The sequence below is a fragment of the Colletotrichum scovillei genome, assembly GCF_011075155.1.
Source record: "Colletotrichum scovillei strain TJNH1 chromosome Unknown Contig00001, whole genome shotgun sequence".
Taxonomy (NCBI): domain Eukaryota; kingdom Fungi; phylum Ascomycota; class Sordariomycetes; order Glomerellales; family Glomerellaceae; genus Colletotrichum; species Colletotrichum scovillei.
In genome coordinates, this window is record NW_023336259.1 from 864,371 (window position 1) to 877,941 (window position 13,571).

The following is a 13,571-nucleotide window of genomic DNA, read 5'->3' on the forward strand; positions in this document are numbered from 1 at the left end:
GTGGCTGTGGCATCCGCCTTTCGGAGACAGGCCGGAAGCCCAAGAAGAGATATTACAGGTCTTGGAGTTGGTCCCGTTCCAGACCGCTTTCGATAAAAGGGTCCTGGAACTCTGATGCCCAAAAACGGCCGCTGATGAGTAGGCGGCCAGTCGATTTTTCGTAAGGCCGCGTTTCGTCTGAATCTCGCTTCCAGAACGGAAAGGAGACAGACTGCGTTGAATTCCAATAAACTCTCGTCGTCGTAAATCCCGCGGGCCTACCTAACTAGAGCGCCTCCTAGAACCGGTGCTGGCTCCGCGAATGGCTTGCTGGGCGGTTCTGAATACCCCGAGGTAAAGTAGCGTCGCTTGCAACTTGGTTGCTCGGGTTCCACGCCGACGATCGCATGGCCATATTGCGACAGCGTGCATATTCCTGGCGCGGAATTTCCTTGGGATGGCACTGTACTCTTCCGGTCAGCTTTGGGGGGTGTCGTCAGGTACCTCAACTTTCCAAAATCCCGTCAGCTTGACGACCTTTCCCTCGAGTCGACTTTCCCAGTTTCCCCGCCAAAGGACCCTAGGTCCCAGGATGACGATACATCGCGCACCAGCCACTCAGAGTCGGAGTCTCACACCCTCACCGGCCCCAGAATCGTAACGTCCATTTCATCGCACAAATCTCTTCTCGTTCCGCCGGCGCAACTCGTCGCGGCACGGCGACGCGCGCACTTGCGCTAATTCCCCTATCATCATCAATCTCCAATCCTTGCCATGACTATGCTTGCCCGCGGCGCAGGAAAGGCACCCATCCTCGAGGAGTTGCTTCCTTCGTCCTGTCGTTGGCACAGCTTCCGCCTACGTCGTGCAGATGGTCGTCTCATGAAAATTTTGCCCGCCTCCCGGTAACGATATCTTGACGACCCTCAACGTTGATTGTCTTGGTCTTTGTGCGTCTCCTTGTGCGAGTCTGTAACCCCTTGGTGGGGGTATATCCCGGCGACCCTTATTCATTCTCCAAGGTATCTGTACCTCTGTGTCATCGTGACTCCCAAGTTGGACTGGTCCCAGACAAAGCCGTCACATATCCCACCACAAGGCTATCGAGCTTGTCGACCCATAATGCGGCGGCGAGGGGCAAAAGGTGGGGTGTGGTGTTGCTCTGGGCCAGATGCGCTCCCAAGGTCAGATCTGTGGTCAGTGCGATGGCTTCTTGTCGGTATCCTGTGAGCGACGGTGTGTTTACAACCAGGCCCGAGTCATTTGGGGGAGTTCGGGGGAAACCCCATATCGCAACTTCTCTCCGACAGCGGGATGGTCATCTTGCTGAGCCCAAACCTTCGGAATCACTAGTCGACTTGCCCTTCCGGCCAATATTCGATGGTGTTTTCGTCAGCGAACCCCCAAGGAACCCCCAAGCTTTTGCTCCACGAATCGACCATGTCGAAGCTATCTTCGGAGGGATACCCAATCCACATGGCCTGCCGTGACCCGTCCCTGCAAGACCTGAGTGAATATCTGGCTGATATGCAGCCCAAACGTCTTGGACACTGCAGGATGCACAGAGCTGGAGTGGACCATGAGAAGAAGGCTGGATTCTCTGCTTCTTCCTTGTCCATTGCCCCTCCCGTAAGACGTCGCTGGAGGAACGGCATGCTGTCCATTCGTCGCATGTTCAGTCGGTCTCCAGTCGGCCATATCACACACATTCTTCTTCTGACGATGATACGGCGTATCAAAGTCGGGCTCCCCCGCAATTTTTGCTCTCGGCAGGGTATTCGTAGGACTGTGGTACCTCCGTCCCATCGCCGGATACACGATTACCCCTCAACATGTCCATATGGATAGTCCGTCCCAACATCTCACTCGCCCACCGCGGTTGATTCAGGCTGTATGCTGAATGTATTCTGGGAAACCATTGCCGCTCCTAGACAAACTTCAGGTAAAACTTTGATGATTCCATTATGGAACTTGATCTCCAGATGTGACCTGCAGGAGACCTCCATCTCGGGTGTCTCCAAAGCATCAAGTGTGGGACGCTAGTGGGGGATGGTGCATTTTGCATTGCTGGCTTATCGCTGGGCGCTGATTGGTCGAAGCGTAAGTGCAGAATAATTGAATTCTCTCAGGAGCCGTGTCGGTTCCAAGGTCTCCTTAAAGACTGGCGTTAATCTCTCGAGGAGCTCCTCAGCTATCGCGGTGCCCTTGACTGCTAAGCACCTTTCCCTCTCTTGCCATTCGCGACTCCAGTCGATGGGCAACGATGTGTAACTTCACGGGGTGTCGTTGACCTCGGTGAAGTGTGTGACAGCTGACAAGCTTACTCGGTGGAGAGCCGCGGCAGTGACATGGGGACGCTGCGAACATGAGGTGCAGTCAGAGGTACCCCGTCCACGGCGGACAATTGCTGTTTGGGTCCCAACCCGAGGGCTAGTGCCGCAATGTTGGATTCTGGAAAATGTGGATGGAGCAGCCATGTTGGGTTTGGGCGCCGGCCCGGCGGGGATGGGGGAGGAGTGTGGATGAATCGGTTGTGTGGTGTTCCTCTCGTTAATTGACCAGGACTCTGCAGAATCGGCTCGTCTACCAGGTCGCCGAGACCGGGCAAGGAGGAGCAGCGGCAACGGCCGGCAAAGGAGGCACGGCAGCACCACCACGGCCCAAGACTTTTGCGGTCGGCTGCTCCGACGACATTCGATGTCCGCATCCCACACCGGCAGTCCATGAACCAGACCCATCTCGACCGACCGCCTGCGAAGTCCAACCCTCTCTCGTTTTCAACCACGATCTCGCTGGTTTTCGTCGTCGACTTTTCCCCTTCAATCGCATGCGAAAAGTCGTCATTTCCCATCGTCCGAACTCTACGAACAACGAGAATTCGCCGGTCTCGTCGCTGAGTGGTCGGCGTTGACACACAGTAATTCTCTCATTGGTCGGCTGCCACCCGCCACGATCGGGACTTGGCTGAACACTGCCGGGGCACCTGGGCGAGGCATGTCAGGGCCCCCGATCGAGAGTCTCACGAGGTCAAAAATGACGTCTTTGTCATGGCCGATTAGGGGAAGCCGACCCAGAATAGCGGCAATACCATCATGGGTTTCGGTGTGATGTCTTTCAGGAGATCTTGGAGACTGCAAGAGGCAGCCGGGAAAACAGAACCGGGAGACAAAGGCCGCTTCTGTGACGTCGGCCGCGACAAGTGTCGGGCTGGGCCTGAACCTCGAATTCGACTACGACGTGGAGAACCGGAATCGGGAACCGGGAGTGTCTTTCTCACAAGCCACTCGGCTCTTCTGGAACCAGTTGTGTATTTCTCAGGGGGTAAGAGGTGCATCTCGGTACTGGCAAGCGCCACATGGAGAGGCCGAGGACGTGTGTGCATGGCGACGCGACACGAGCCCACAGCAGGGCGCAGTCGACATCGTTGCCAGAGCCGGGTTGAGTCAGACTCGTGTTCGGCCGACGGCGGTCAGTGGTTATTTTCGGAGTATCGTTCCGGGCCAAGCGGTGGGAGATAAGACGGGAGGGCGTTCTGGAACTTGGATGGAGGATATCCACGATCCAAGGGACCAAGTGGAGGGTGGAGGATGACTTTGATGTGTCACAGCGCGCCCGCAATGTGCGGCGTGCCTGAAAGCGCAGGGCAAGGCGAGGCGCCGCATCCAACGAGACTGCTTGAGCCTTGGCTGCCCAGACCCAACAATGGAAAGCACCGAGTGGGTGTGCCCTTCCTTCCCGTCTACTTTCTTAAATTCTTCCGCCTGCAGGATGGGGTGGGAAAGAGTGGATTTGCGCCAGTGCACAGATGGCAAGAACCACTGCATTCGTACTGTACCAGAAAATAGGGGTCGTTTTCCATCGTTGAGGCGGCAACTGCAACAGCAATCGCGACTTCCTGTCTTGCTTTGCTCGTTGTTGCCCTTTCTGCTTCTTTGTAGGCAGGAGCATTTTCTGCTTTTCTGCAGGCAGGAGCAACAGACGGAAATCACATGATATGGGTATACCTAGGTACAATCGACTGAGGAAAGAGCAATACAGAATATTTCCAGACTGCGAAATCGCGCTTGCCTACTAGAGCCAGGTTTGTCCGAGGATGATTTTGAACAACCCAATATACCTTGATTGAAGGAACGAAGGGCTGTACCAAACATCTTTGCTTCATGCTGTGATCTCTGACTTCATTTGCTTGCTATACGAATCAACTCTTCATCCCTTACTGACACCAGCAACCCATCTTCTTGCTCATACCATGAACTGGACCGAGGGAGCTTTGGCTCGACATTCTCGAGGGAAGGGCTGGAAACCAGAGATCGCTAAACAAAAACAGTACTTCGCAAAAGCTCGCTCGGGACTCCATGGTCCTCCCAAGCCCGGCCTCGACTCTATTTCTTTTTTCTCTCAGCAGGCCAATCCTTCGACACATCCTACGAAGCGCCTCTCTACAGTTCCATCACAAAATTCGCCGCACTTCCAACAACACCAGCAACACCAGCAGCATCAGCAACACCGGCACAGCCAGCACCGCCAATACAACCAGAAAAACCAGCACAATGTTCCTCAGGATCACCGTCTGTGGACCTCGCCACGGCAGCATGTGCGGAAGGAACCTATAGTCGCAATAGACCAAGGCATTCTACATGAGCCTCGCTCACAGCATGCTACCAAGAAACGAAAGCTTCCTACCCATGACCCTGAGCTCTTGGATGCGAAGAGGCATCGCTTGCTACAAAAAGGCGACTGGGCTGGGATCAATATCCAAAAGTCGCTGCCTCTGCACTTCTCGGGAGCTGGAAGCTCGAAAGGACGCCAGATCTGGGGCTTTCGCAACAGGCATCCTGCGGGTCAATCTGGCTTCTTCTGGGAGCAGAAAGGAAATGGAAGGAGGCCACTACAAGGCAAAGCTACAAGCTGCATGAGCACGCAAGGCGGAGACAAAGACGTCAGGATCAGAATCGGCAGTGAGGATATTCGATACGGCGGAGGAAGTCAGATCACGGCAAGAAGCTCTCAGAATCGTCTTCCCAGAACTGCGACCCAGTCGAAAAACTTGCGACAGTCGGAATACTTCGGCCAAACCTCGTCTCAAACCTCTGCGCAGGACTATGTTCCTCCAGGATTGCACGACTATAGAGCTTTGCCAGTGTCCGAAACGGTATACTCGGTGCAGCGAAAGCGTGGACAGAGTGCTGCGTGCCGCGGAAACCCTCCGAGCTTCTCGATGTCGCCCAAGTCATACAGGTACCCGACCCGACTTGAGCGTTTGCCAAAGGAACCGAGCCGACTTGAGCGTTTACAAAAGGAAGGTCGGTCATTACTTGTTGAATCATCTCCATCTAGGGTACATCATCCTGTGCCTCGACGACTGAGCCAGCTTGTAATGCTCGAGAGATCAGGGAAACCAGCGTCCGAAATGTTTGGGAGCACCATTGGTCAAGTCGGTCGCAACCCAGTGCAAGTTGCGTCATCGGAATGCAGTGAGAACGAGCGATGGCAAAAGATGATCGAGTCTCATGAAGATCAAACAAAAAGCCCATTCGAGGAAGATTCTAGTGCAAGTCGCAAGATCGTCAAGATCAGTCCCGGAGTCAGCAACATCCTCAACTCAAGCAGCTCGGTAGCCCATGGTTCAAGATTCGACCACCCCCCGATGAGCACATTTACGGACTTTTCTTTGGACCACAGAACGCCGGATAATATAGAAACTGGCCAGTACAAGCGCTTTGGCACCTCGATCAAGAATGATGCCAAACCAAGAGACACTGCAGAGAAGATGCGATCCTCACCACCTCCGCTGCCGACCAGATCATCCGCTCTATCAGCTGGTCGACCCAAAGGTGACCTTTACAACGATAAAGAGGGGCTTTTCGAGGACACATCCCTGGCGCACGCAGATTCCTGCTCAGACGATGGCCACTATGCGGAACCTCGACAGCTACCGGCGATGTTTGAGTCGGATAGCGAGGAGAAAACAACTCACAACGAGCGAGAACCAAGTGAGCAAAACTTGAGGCCCGCCAACGAAGAAAACGAGGATATCGAAACCTCAATTTTTCTCCCTCGGGCACTAGATACAGATGCCGGAAATGCTATACCCGTGACAGGCCCAGAGAAAGTAAACATGGACACAGAGTGGATGAGCTTCATATTCGGCGAAGATATCGAAGAAGATGAAGACGTTGCTTTCAAAGAGTCGCTCAAGGAGGCTGTACGAGACTTGCGGCCATCAAGTAGCTCCGCTAGCGACTACTACCAACCTTCTGTGGCTCCCATCTCGGCCTTTGCCTCTAAAGAGCTTGCACCACACAAGATGCTCCAACACCAAAGTAAGGGCGCTCTGATTCCGGCATCGCTGAGATCTTCTCCAAAGGCTGGCCAGACAGACATGGCTATCCGTGGAGATCTCGTAGACTGTGAATCAGAGCACAGCCAATATCAAACCAATGACACAAACATCGCAGGCTCCTTCATAGCAGAAGATTCGGACCCAATCATACCCCAAGCCGCAACAGAGTCTCCAACATCTGAAGTTGCTCTCACGCAGATTACGGACTCTATGTCAACGATTGCACAACCATCCAATTCTGACTTGGGCGAAAACGTGGGGCAAAGGTTTGCCAAGCCAAAAACCTTTGTCGGGAGACTAGCCAGCTCATCAAGCCGAAACCCTGGACCAGTTTTGCCCCTGAGCGTAAACAAAGTCACTAAGAAAAGGGGTCGGCCCAAGGGCAGATCGAAGAAGAAGAAGGCCAAGGATGGACGTGCCAATATCCGAGGGCTACCTGATTATGACGGCGATCCAATTGAAGGCGGATCAGATGAGTAGTGCAGCGCTATTACTCGCATTTTGGGGGAAAGATTGTCATTTGCATCTGCATCACACAGCATGGCAGAACTTTGGAACGGGAGTGTTGTGGCATCCTTTTGACATTCGTGGGATATCGACCGTTATTGGGACCTGGCCCTATCTACTCTAGAAACGGACAGAAACAATGTACAATGCAAGAAGAAGACAAGACAGAAAACCCCAAAGAAGAATGATGCTCCAACCCATGAACCCTTTTCACCCAAAATCGTCCAAACAATCCTTGCGTTTCCGTTTGCTCCGGCCAGAACCCAGCACAGCTGTCTGCCAAGAGGCAATCGATCTCATCTGTATCATGTGCAGAACGAACCCTTTTTGTGCCATGCCCATTTTTTTTGTTGATTTTTTTTTCTCAATGTCATCTTTTTTTGTTGGTTTGACTTGATATCCCATGATGTCGTTTTGAGAGTGTGAGAAGAAGGAAGAAGAAGAAATGTGTGATAGGATTGATCATACTCGACAAGCGGCTAGCGTTCCTGCCAGGCTTCATCTTTCTGTTCAACCGCCACAGCTATCTCTTCATGATCTTCTCTTCGCTCAAACTTACCACCACCCGCGTTCTGTTTACCAGAAGCCAAAGGCATGGCCGTGGCGGCGGGGGTGGTAGACGGCGTCGCGCTTGCCCTCCTCGGCGCGCTTGACGGCGGCCGGGGTGGACGTGGGCACGACCGAGACGGTCTGGGTCAGGACGGAGGTGACGGGGGCGGTGGGGCACGCGCTGACGGTGACGGTGACGGGCGCGGCCGAGGGGCAGCTTCCGCCGCTCTCGCCGCCGACGCTGCCTCCGTTGCCGCCGCTTCCACCGTTACCGCTGCCGCCGTTGTTGCTTCCGCCGTTGCCGCCGCTGCCTCCGTTGCCGCCCGTGTTACCGCCCGCGCCGGCGCTGGGGAGAGCCGAGGCGATGGTGGTGCCGGAGGCGGAGCTCTGAGCTGCGTCGCTGATTGTGACGACGCCGGTGAGGGAGCCGACTGTGACTGTGACGACGCGGGGAGGGGCGGGGGCGGAGGTTGGGGCGGGGGGTTGGGCGGCCACGTAGACTGTCGTTACGCGGGGCGGGGTGGTGCCCTCGGCGGGGATGGTGGATGTCAGGGCGGAGGTGACGACCTCGGTCTGGGCCGGGGGTGAGCCGGAGCCCGAGGGGCCTGCGGTGGGCTGGATCGTGACCGTGACGAGGGAGATGACGGGGGAGCCGGAGGGAGGGGCGAGGGTCATTGTGATGACGGAGGTCTTGGGCTCGTTGGGGCGGGGGGGCTCAGCTGGGCGGGAGATGGATGCGGAAGCGGAGGCCGAGGCCGCGGGGAGGGTGGCGGTCACGTAGACTGTGCTGATGATTGCTGAGCCGCCGGCGCTCTGGGGAGGGAGGGTGGTCTCGACGGCTGAGGTGACGACTTCGCCGCCCTGCTCTGAGGCCGCGCCGCCTTCGTTGCCGTTGCCGCTGCCGCCGGTAGGCTGAGGGGGTTGAGCGGTGACGTAGATGGTTGAGACGATGGGCTGGCCTCCCTCGGATTGAGCGGGCAGGGTGGTCACGACGGCGGAGGAGCTGGCGACGGCATCGACGGAGCTAACGGCCGTGCCGGAGGCGACGGGGACACCTCCGGACACGGTGGCAGTCACGTAGACGGTGCTGATGATGGCGGAGCCGCCGGCGCTCTGGGGAGGAAGAGTGGTCTCAATGGCAGAAGTGACGACCTCGCCGCCCTGTCCGGAGGCACCAGGCTCGTTGGAGGGAGCGGGAGGCTGGGCAGTGACGTAGATTGTCGACACGATGGGCTGGCCTCCCTCAGATTGGGCGGGGAGGGTAGTGATGACCGCGGAGGAGGCGACGGCATCGACGGAGCTGACAGCTGTACCGGAAGCAGCGGGGACATCGCCGCCGCCGGTTCTGGTGATGTAGATGGTCGAGACGATGGGTGCGCCGCCCTCGGACTTGGGAGGGAGGGTAGAAACGACGGCAGAGGTCTGGACGGAGCCGCTGGCAATTGCGTCGACGGAGCTCACGGCCGTGCCGGAAGCAACAGGAACACCGGCAGTCTTGGTGATGTAGATGGTGGAAACGACAGGGGCGCCGCCCTCGGACTGGGGAGGAAGGGTGGAAACGACTGCGGAGGTCTCGACAGAGCCAGCTTGCTCGGAGGCACCGCCGGTGACTGAGGGCTCAGAACCGGGCTGGCGGGTGATGGTGATCACGGAGACGATGGGGGAGCCGGAGGGCGAGTCGGGGTTGGCGGGGAGAGTGGTGGTCAAGACCTGAGTCTCGGGAGCAGCGGGCGTCTGGGAGGGGGGAGCAGCAGGGGTAGCGGGAACGGTGACGAAGCTGACGCCTCCGGAACCGATGGTGGCGCCAGAGTCAGGGGGCAGAGTGGTGGTGGCAATGACGGAGCCGCCGTTCTCGAGCGTGGCAGAGGGCAGGGTGCTTCCTCCAGAGACGGGGCCACTGGGAAGGATGACGGTCTGAGTGACGGTCACGGGCACGGAGACAGTGACGGTGGCGGTCTTTGCGGCGTTCTGGCAGTTGACAAGTTGGGTCTGGCATTGGGAGATGGCAAAGTTCTGTCCGGCGATGCTCTGGCACTGGGTGAACTGCATACCACAGGCGGCGCTGCAGGCGGACTGGAACTGGCCAAACTGCTGGCCGCCGACGACGAAGCCGCCCTGCTCACCCTGCTGAACGGCGGGAGGGGCGCCGCCGAGGGCGGAGATGAACTGGAAGAAGGTGACCTGGGAGATGATGATGATCTGGGGCTGCTGGATGACGGCGGGGGCGGAAGCGGTAACGGTGCGCTCGGTGGTGATGACCTCGGTGACGGTGGCGTTGTTCTCGAGGGTAGAGGTGACGGTTGCTACCTCGGTGAGGGTCGTGACCTGAGGAGTAGCGACGGGGATCGAGGTGTTGAGGAAGATGCCCGTCGGACCACCCGTGCCCGGAGCGGCGCCGGCAGCGCCAGTTCCCGTCGAGGGAGGGGGCGGGATGCTGATGCTCGACAAGATCGGGGAGGGTGCGACCTGGCGCTTGGGGTGCTGGTGATGGCGCGCGAGACCGAGCTCAGCCAGGAGGCAGACGAGGGCGGCTGACTTGAGCAACATGTTGTCTGCTGAAAAGATCGTGAAGCTAGCGGATTGCTAAAGTGTTTGCAAGTTGGATGGGGTTCGTGTTTGGTTTCGTTTGGATCGTTGGTGATGAAGGAATGGACTGAAGCAAGGCCCTTCAAGGGAGATGGGCGACTAGCACCGAGAAGAGAATGACAGGATGCTGTTGGAAAAGAAGGAAGCGAAAAGAAAGAAACTGGCAAATGAATCACCAAAGAATGCAGAGCGATGAGGCTGGAGAGAAACAAGAAATCCGTTCCAGAGACGGGAAACGAGGCCTTCTTTAAACGTTCTTTCTTGCCTCTTGCCTCCCGCCTTCGACCTCCCAAAAGCCCATGTTAGTCCAGATGGATGCTTGCTCCTCCTTCCCGGGGACCAGGGTCGCTCTCGAACTGCCAAAGATCGGGTTATCCAGTACGGATACCTCACCTCACCTACGCCTCCTGAACCAGACTGGAGCTAGCCTGACGGTAGTACGGCTTCGCCATCGCTTTGGGTTAGACATCGTGAGACGTTCGGTCGAAGAGCGGGTTGTCTGCGGGGCTAGGGTAGGGGGATGAGCTTAACCGTCGTCTGGTGTTTACGATTCCAAGAGAGGGGCAGGCCCGCGGGGTGGAGGGGAGTGGAGGACGGCTCTTGGCCGGGGGGTGCGAATGGAGTATTTGCCCGCGGAGTATTTGCCCTGTGGAGGATCACCAACATGCTTGGACAGCCTGGGAGGAGTATCTCGTAGGTGGACGGGGCTGGGCGGCGGTGGACGTTTGCTAAGAAGCGATGTGAAAGGCCGTGATGCCATACCGGGATGACGGGTGATAGCGAGTGGGATAGCCGGGGGTTAGACGTCGACGTCTGTGGGCTCTGGGCGGAGGTGATGTGCATATTAGGATGATTCGGCCGAAGGTTACAGCCTATATCACACCTTAACACTATTAAGGCGTGCGCGTCTTCTGTGCAGAAGCGGTGATGGAAGAGCGGAGCTCAATAACTAAGTTTATGGGAACATGAGAAGATGAGGAGATGTTGTTCGAGAATGCAACGGTATGTGTAGATCCAAATCTTCATCACTTGATGATGTCGTACCGTTCTTGATGATGTGCGTAATGTCCAGGAGCAAGAATGATCTCCCGTTAGTTCTCTGGTGATCTACAAGTGCCCGTTTCTGTCCTGCCGTCTTTCGTTTTTCTCCGAGCCGTGTCTCTTCGGCCCACTCAAAACGACAACATTTCGAATTTCTAAACATCCAAACAAGGAAGGAAACCCCCAGCTTGAAGTGATGGAAACAGTGGGCAGAGTAAAGGAGATGGGAAGTCGGGTTCAGGGAGTGGTTCTCGAGCGCAAAAACTTCTTCTCGCTCAGGGGTGTTCTCCGTAAGGGGGGATGGGGAGGAGGAATAGAAGCAGGCAATATCGAAATCTGCTCGCCGTCCGATGTTCTGATCCAATAGCATCAAGCTTGAAAAGAAGAATTGCTCGCTTGATCGGTCCAGGGAACCAGCTTGGTGAAAGGAGATGTTGGATGGAGGCTCAGGGGCAAGTTGGTGGAGGAAGTTGAGGTTCACTTTGAGTGCCCAGAAGAAGGGGGACGTTGGATGGGATGGAGTTGGGAGCGGCGCTAGGAAGGGCCGGGGGTAGAATCGGGGCAATCGGGAGGAACGGGGGTCGGGGGAGGAAGGGATGGCAGCGATAGCGCATGATTTTCGCGGGGGGTCGAGGATCAATCGGACCTGGCCGCCGTGGTCATCGGAGAATTACAGCCAATCGGGAGGGGCCAATGTGCAGTTCTGCACAGTTCTGCTTATATAATGTTGCGGCTGCGTCCCACTTGGCCGTTTGAAGATGCCAGCGCCTTTCTCCAGTGGCATCCACGCCAACTTCATCCCAAACACGGTCAAGGCCCCTGACCTGGTTGTTCCTGTTTCAGCTGATTTTCCAAAGGGGAAGGACTCAGCCTCGTCCCAACTCCCCTTTCTGTACTAAGGTACTGTAGTACGGAGTATATCCAACGGGTACCTGATTTTGATCCGTAGAATGTCGCTTCTCATGTTGTCCCTGACCAGATGTTCCCAGTGATTCCAAGTCCAGGGCTTCTGGACTCTGCGGATTCTCCACCCATCCAATCAACTTTCATAGTGTTTCCACCCTCCATCAACTTCACCCCTACCATACCTGCAGGCTTCACCCCTCGTTCAATTAGTACTAGACGCCTACAGAATACTGATTCTCATTGTTTTCACGAAAAGGACCCCAGATCACGTGCAGTCGGTCTCTCCTGATTGTTTGACCGCACGCCTCTTCCCTTCTTTTTCCCTCATGAACTACACCCACACACACACCCGATTCTTCCATCTGATGTCATGTCGTCCAACGCCCCGGACCTGGCACCCCTGCTCTGGTTTCACGAAGGCTAATTACAGGAGGCTTCTTTCGTGCAGACTTGGGACGACTGTGGATCACTCTCTTTCTCTTGACTTACAGCCTTCCACCGCCCCCTTCCCAACCCATCGCCTGTCAACCTTTGGCCCGATGACATAACGACAACCACAGAACGGGGAGCGTTGGGAGCCTCCCTCGCATGTGCCGACAGATGAATAGCAGAGCAGAGTCGCATCTATTATAGCTCTCAGACCCATCCTCCCCCCGGGCAGTCAACTCACGACAGCCTTCGGAGATTCTTCACTGCAACCTTCAATGCATCACCACTACCGTGGTTCGTCCGCCCGCCGGCCCTCGCTCACTCGCATATTTTGTGCTGATCACCATGGTCCGCTCGTCGATCCCGCGCACACGTCAAACCATGAATAAGGCCTGGCTTGTGCGACCCATGCGGGAGATCACTGGCTGGTCCCCCTACTCCTCCTCCTCCGCCGCCGCATCCTTTTCTCGGTCTCGGTGGTCTTTCCCCTCCATCTGGTCCCCTGGCTACCCTAACAAGACTCTTGATTGTTTAAAATTGCAGAGGGGCCACACACGTCTTTGGATGAGACCGTTCTTGTAGCATCATCCCAGATTGAGCCACCAGTTCACTCTGCGGTATAGACTCGTCTCGGCCTCCGCGATATTTCGACTACGAATCTGACTTCTTGGCCTCTGTCTCTACACTAGCAGTCTAGCTCGGCGGATCGATGATGAATCGCCCTGTTCGCTCTAATGCAACTCTGACGGTGAACGGCTATCCTTGGCGAGCGGGCCATTGTGGATATTCACTCTCTCTTTCTTGGCTAGTCAAGGTCTTCGCGAGCAAGGATTTCGTCTGTCAGGCTGTCACTAGAGTCATTGACTCTACTAGATGCCCCGAGGACATCCCGCCAGACCTGATCAAAACGGGTCCTGCCTCGCAAGGCGCGCAGCGGGAACGGCACTAGATCGAGCATCATCAAGGGAAGAGGCTGTCGATTGTGCTCAGGATGAACCCACGGCGAGTCCTCTGACAAGCTATGCTTCATCCAGGCCTGGTAGTCCCAGCGAGAGACAGCAAGAGATCCAGAGTGCGAGAGACACTAGCTCAGCCATCATGAGGATGAAAACGCCGCCTCCAGAATGTCTTCGGTCGCCCGCTCTCTCCGGAGCGGCGGAGGCGGGTGGTAACGCCCTAACCCCAACCCCCCATTCTGCAACCGCCACCGTCAGATATAGCAACACAAGAA

General features: G+C 56.4%; 2 protein-coding genes across 2 annotated transcripts; one reads left to right on the plus strand and one right to left on the minus strand.

Moving 5' to 3' along the window:
- Window positions 1-4,228: 4,228 nt before the first annotated feature.
- HER10_EVM0012729 (uncharacterized protein) lies at window positions 4,229-6,802 on the plus strand (the record flags this gene model as incomplete). Its single annotated transcript, XM_035482117.1, has 3 exons — window positions 4,229-5,058; window positions 5,110-5,286; window positions 5,401-6,802. The coding sequence occupies 3 exons, from the start codon at window positions 4,229-4,231 to the stop codon at window positions 6,800-6,802; spliced, it is 2,409 nt and encodes an 802-aa protein (XP_035339036.1).
- A 206-nt stretch (window positions 6,803-7,008) lies between these two features.
- Window positions 7,009-11,030, minus strand: HER10_EVM0013375 (uncharacterized protein). The gene has a single exon (XM_035482736.1). It carries the CDS (start codon window positions 9,923-9,925, stop codon window positions 7,406-7,408), a length of 2,520 nt encoding a protein of 839 aa, XP_035339102.1. The 5' UTR covers window positions 9,926-11,030; the 3' UTR covers window positions 7,009-7,405.
- Window positions 11,031-13,571: the final 2,541 nt, after the last annotated feature.

Bases quoted from the DNA above. Each gene is read 5' to 3' on its own strand.
- HER10_EVM0013375 (XM_035482736.1), bottom strand. From the start codon at position 9,925: ATGTTGCTCAAGTCAGCCGCCCTCGTCTGCCTCCTGGCTGAGCTCGGT.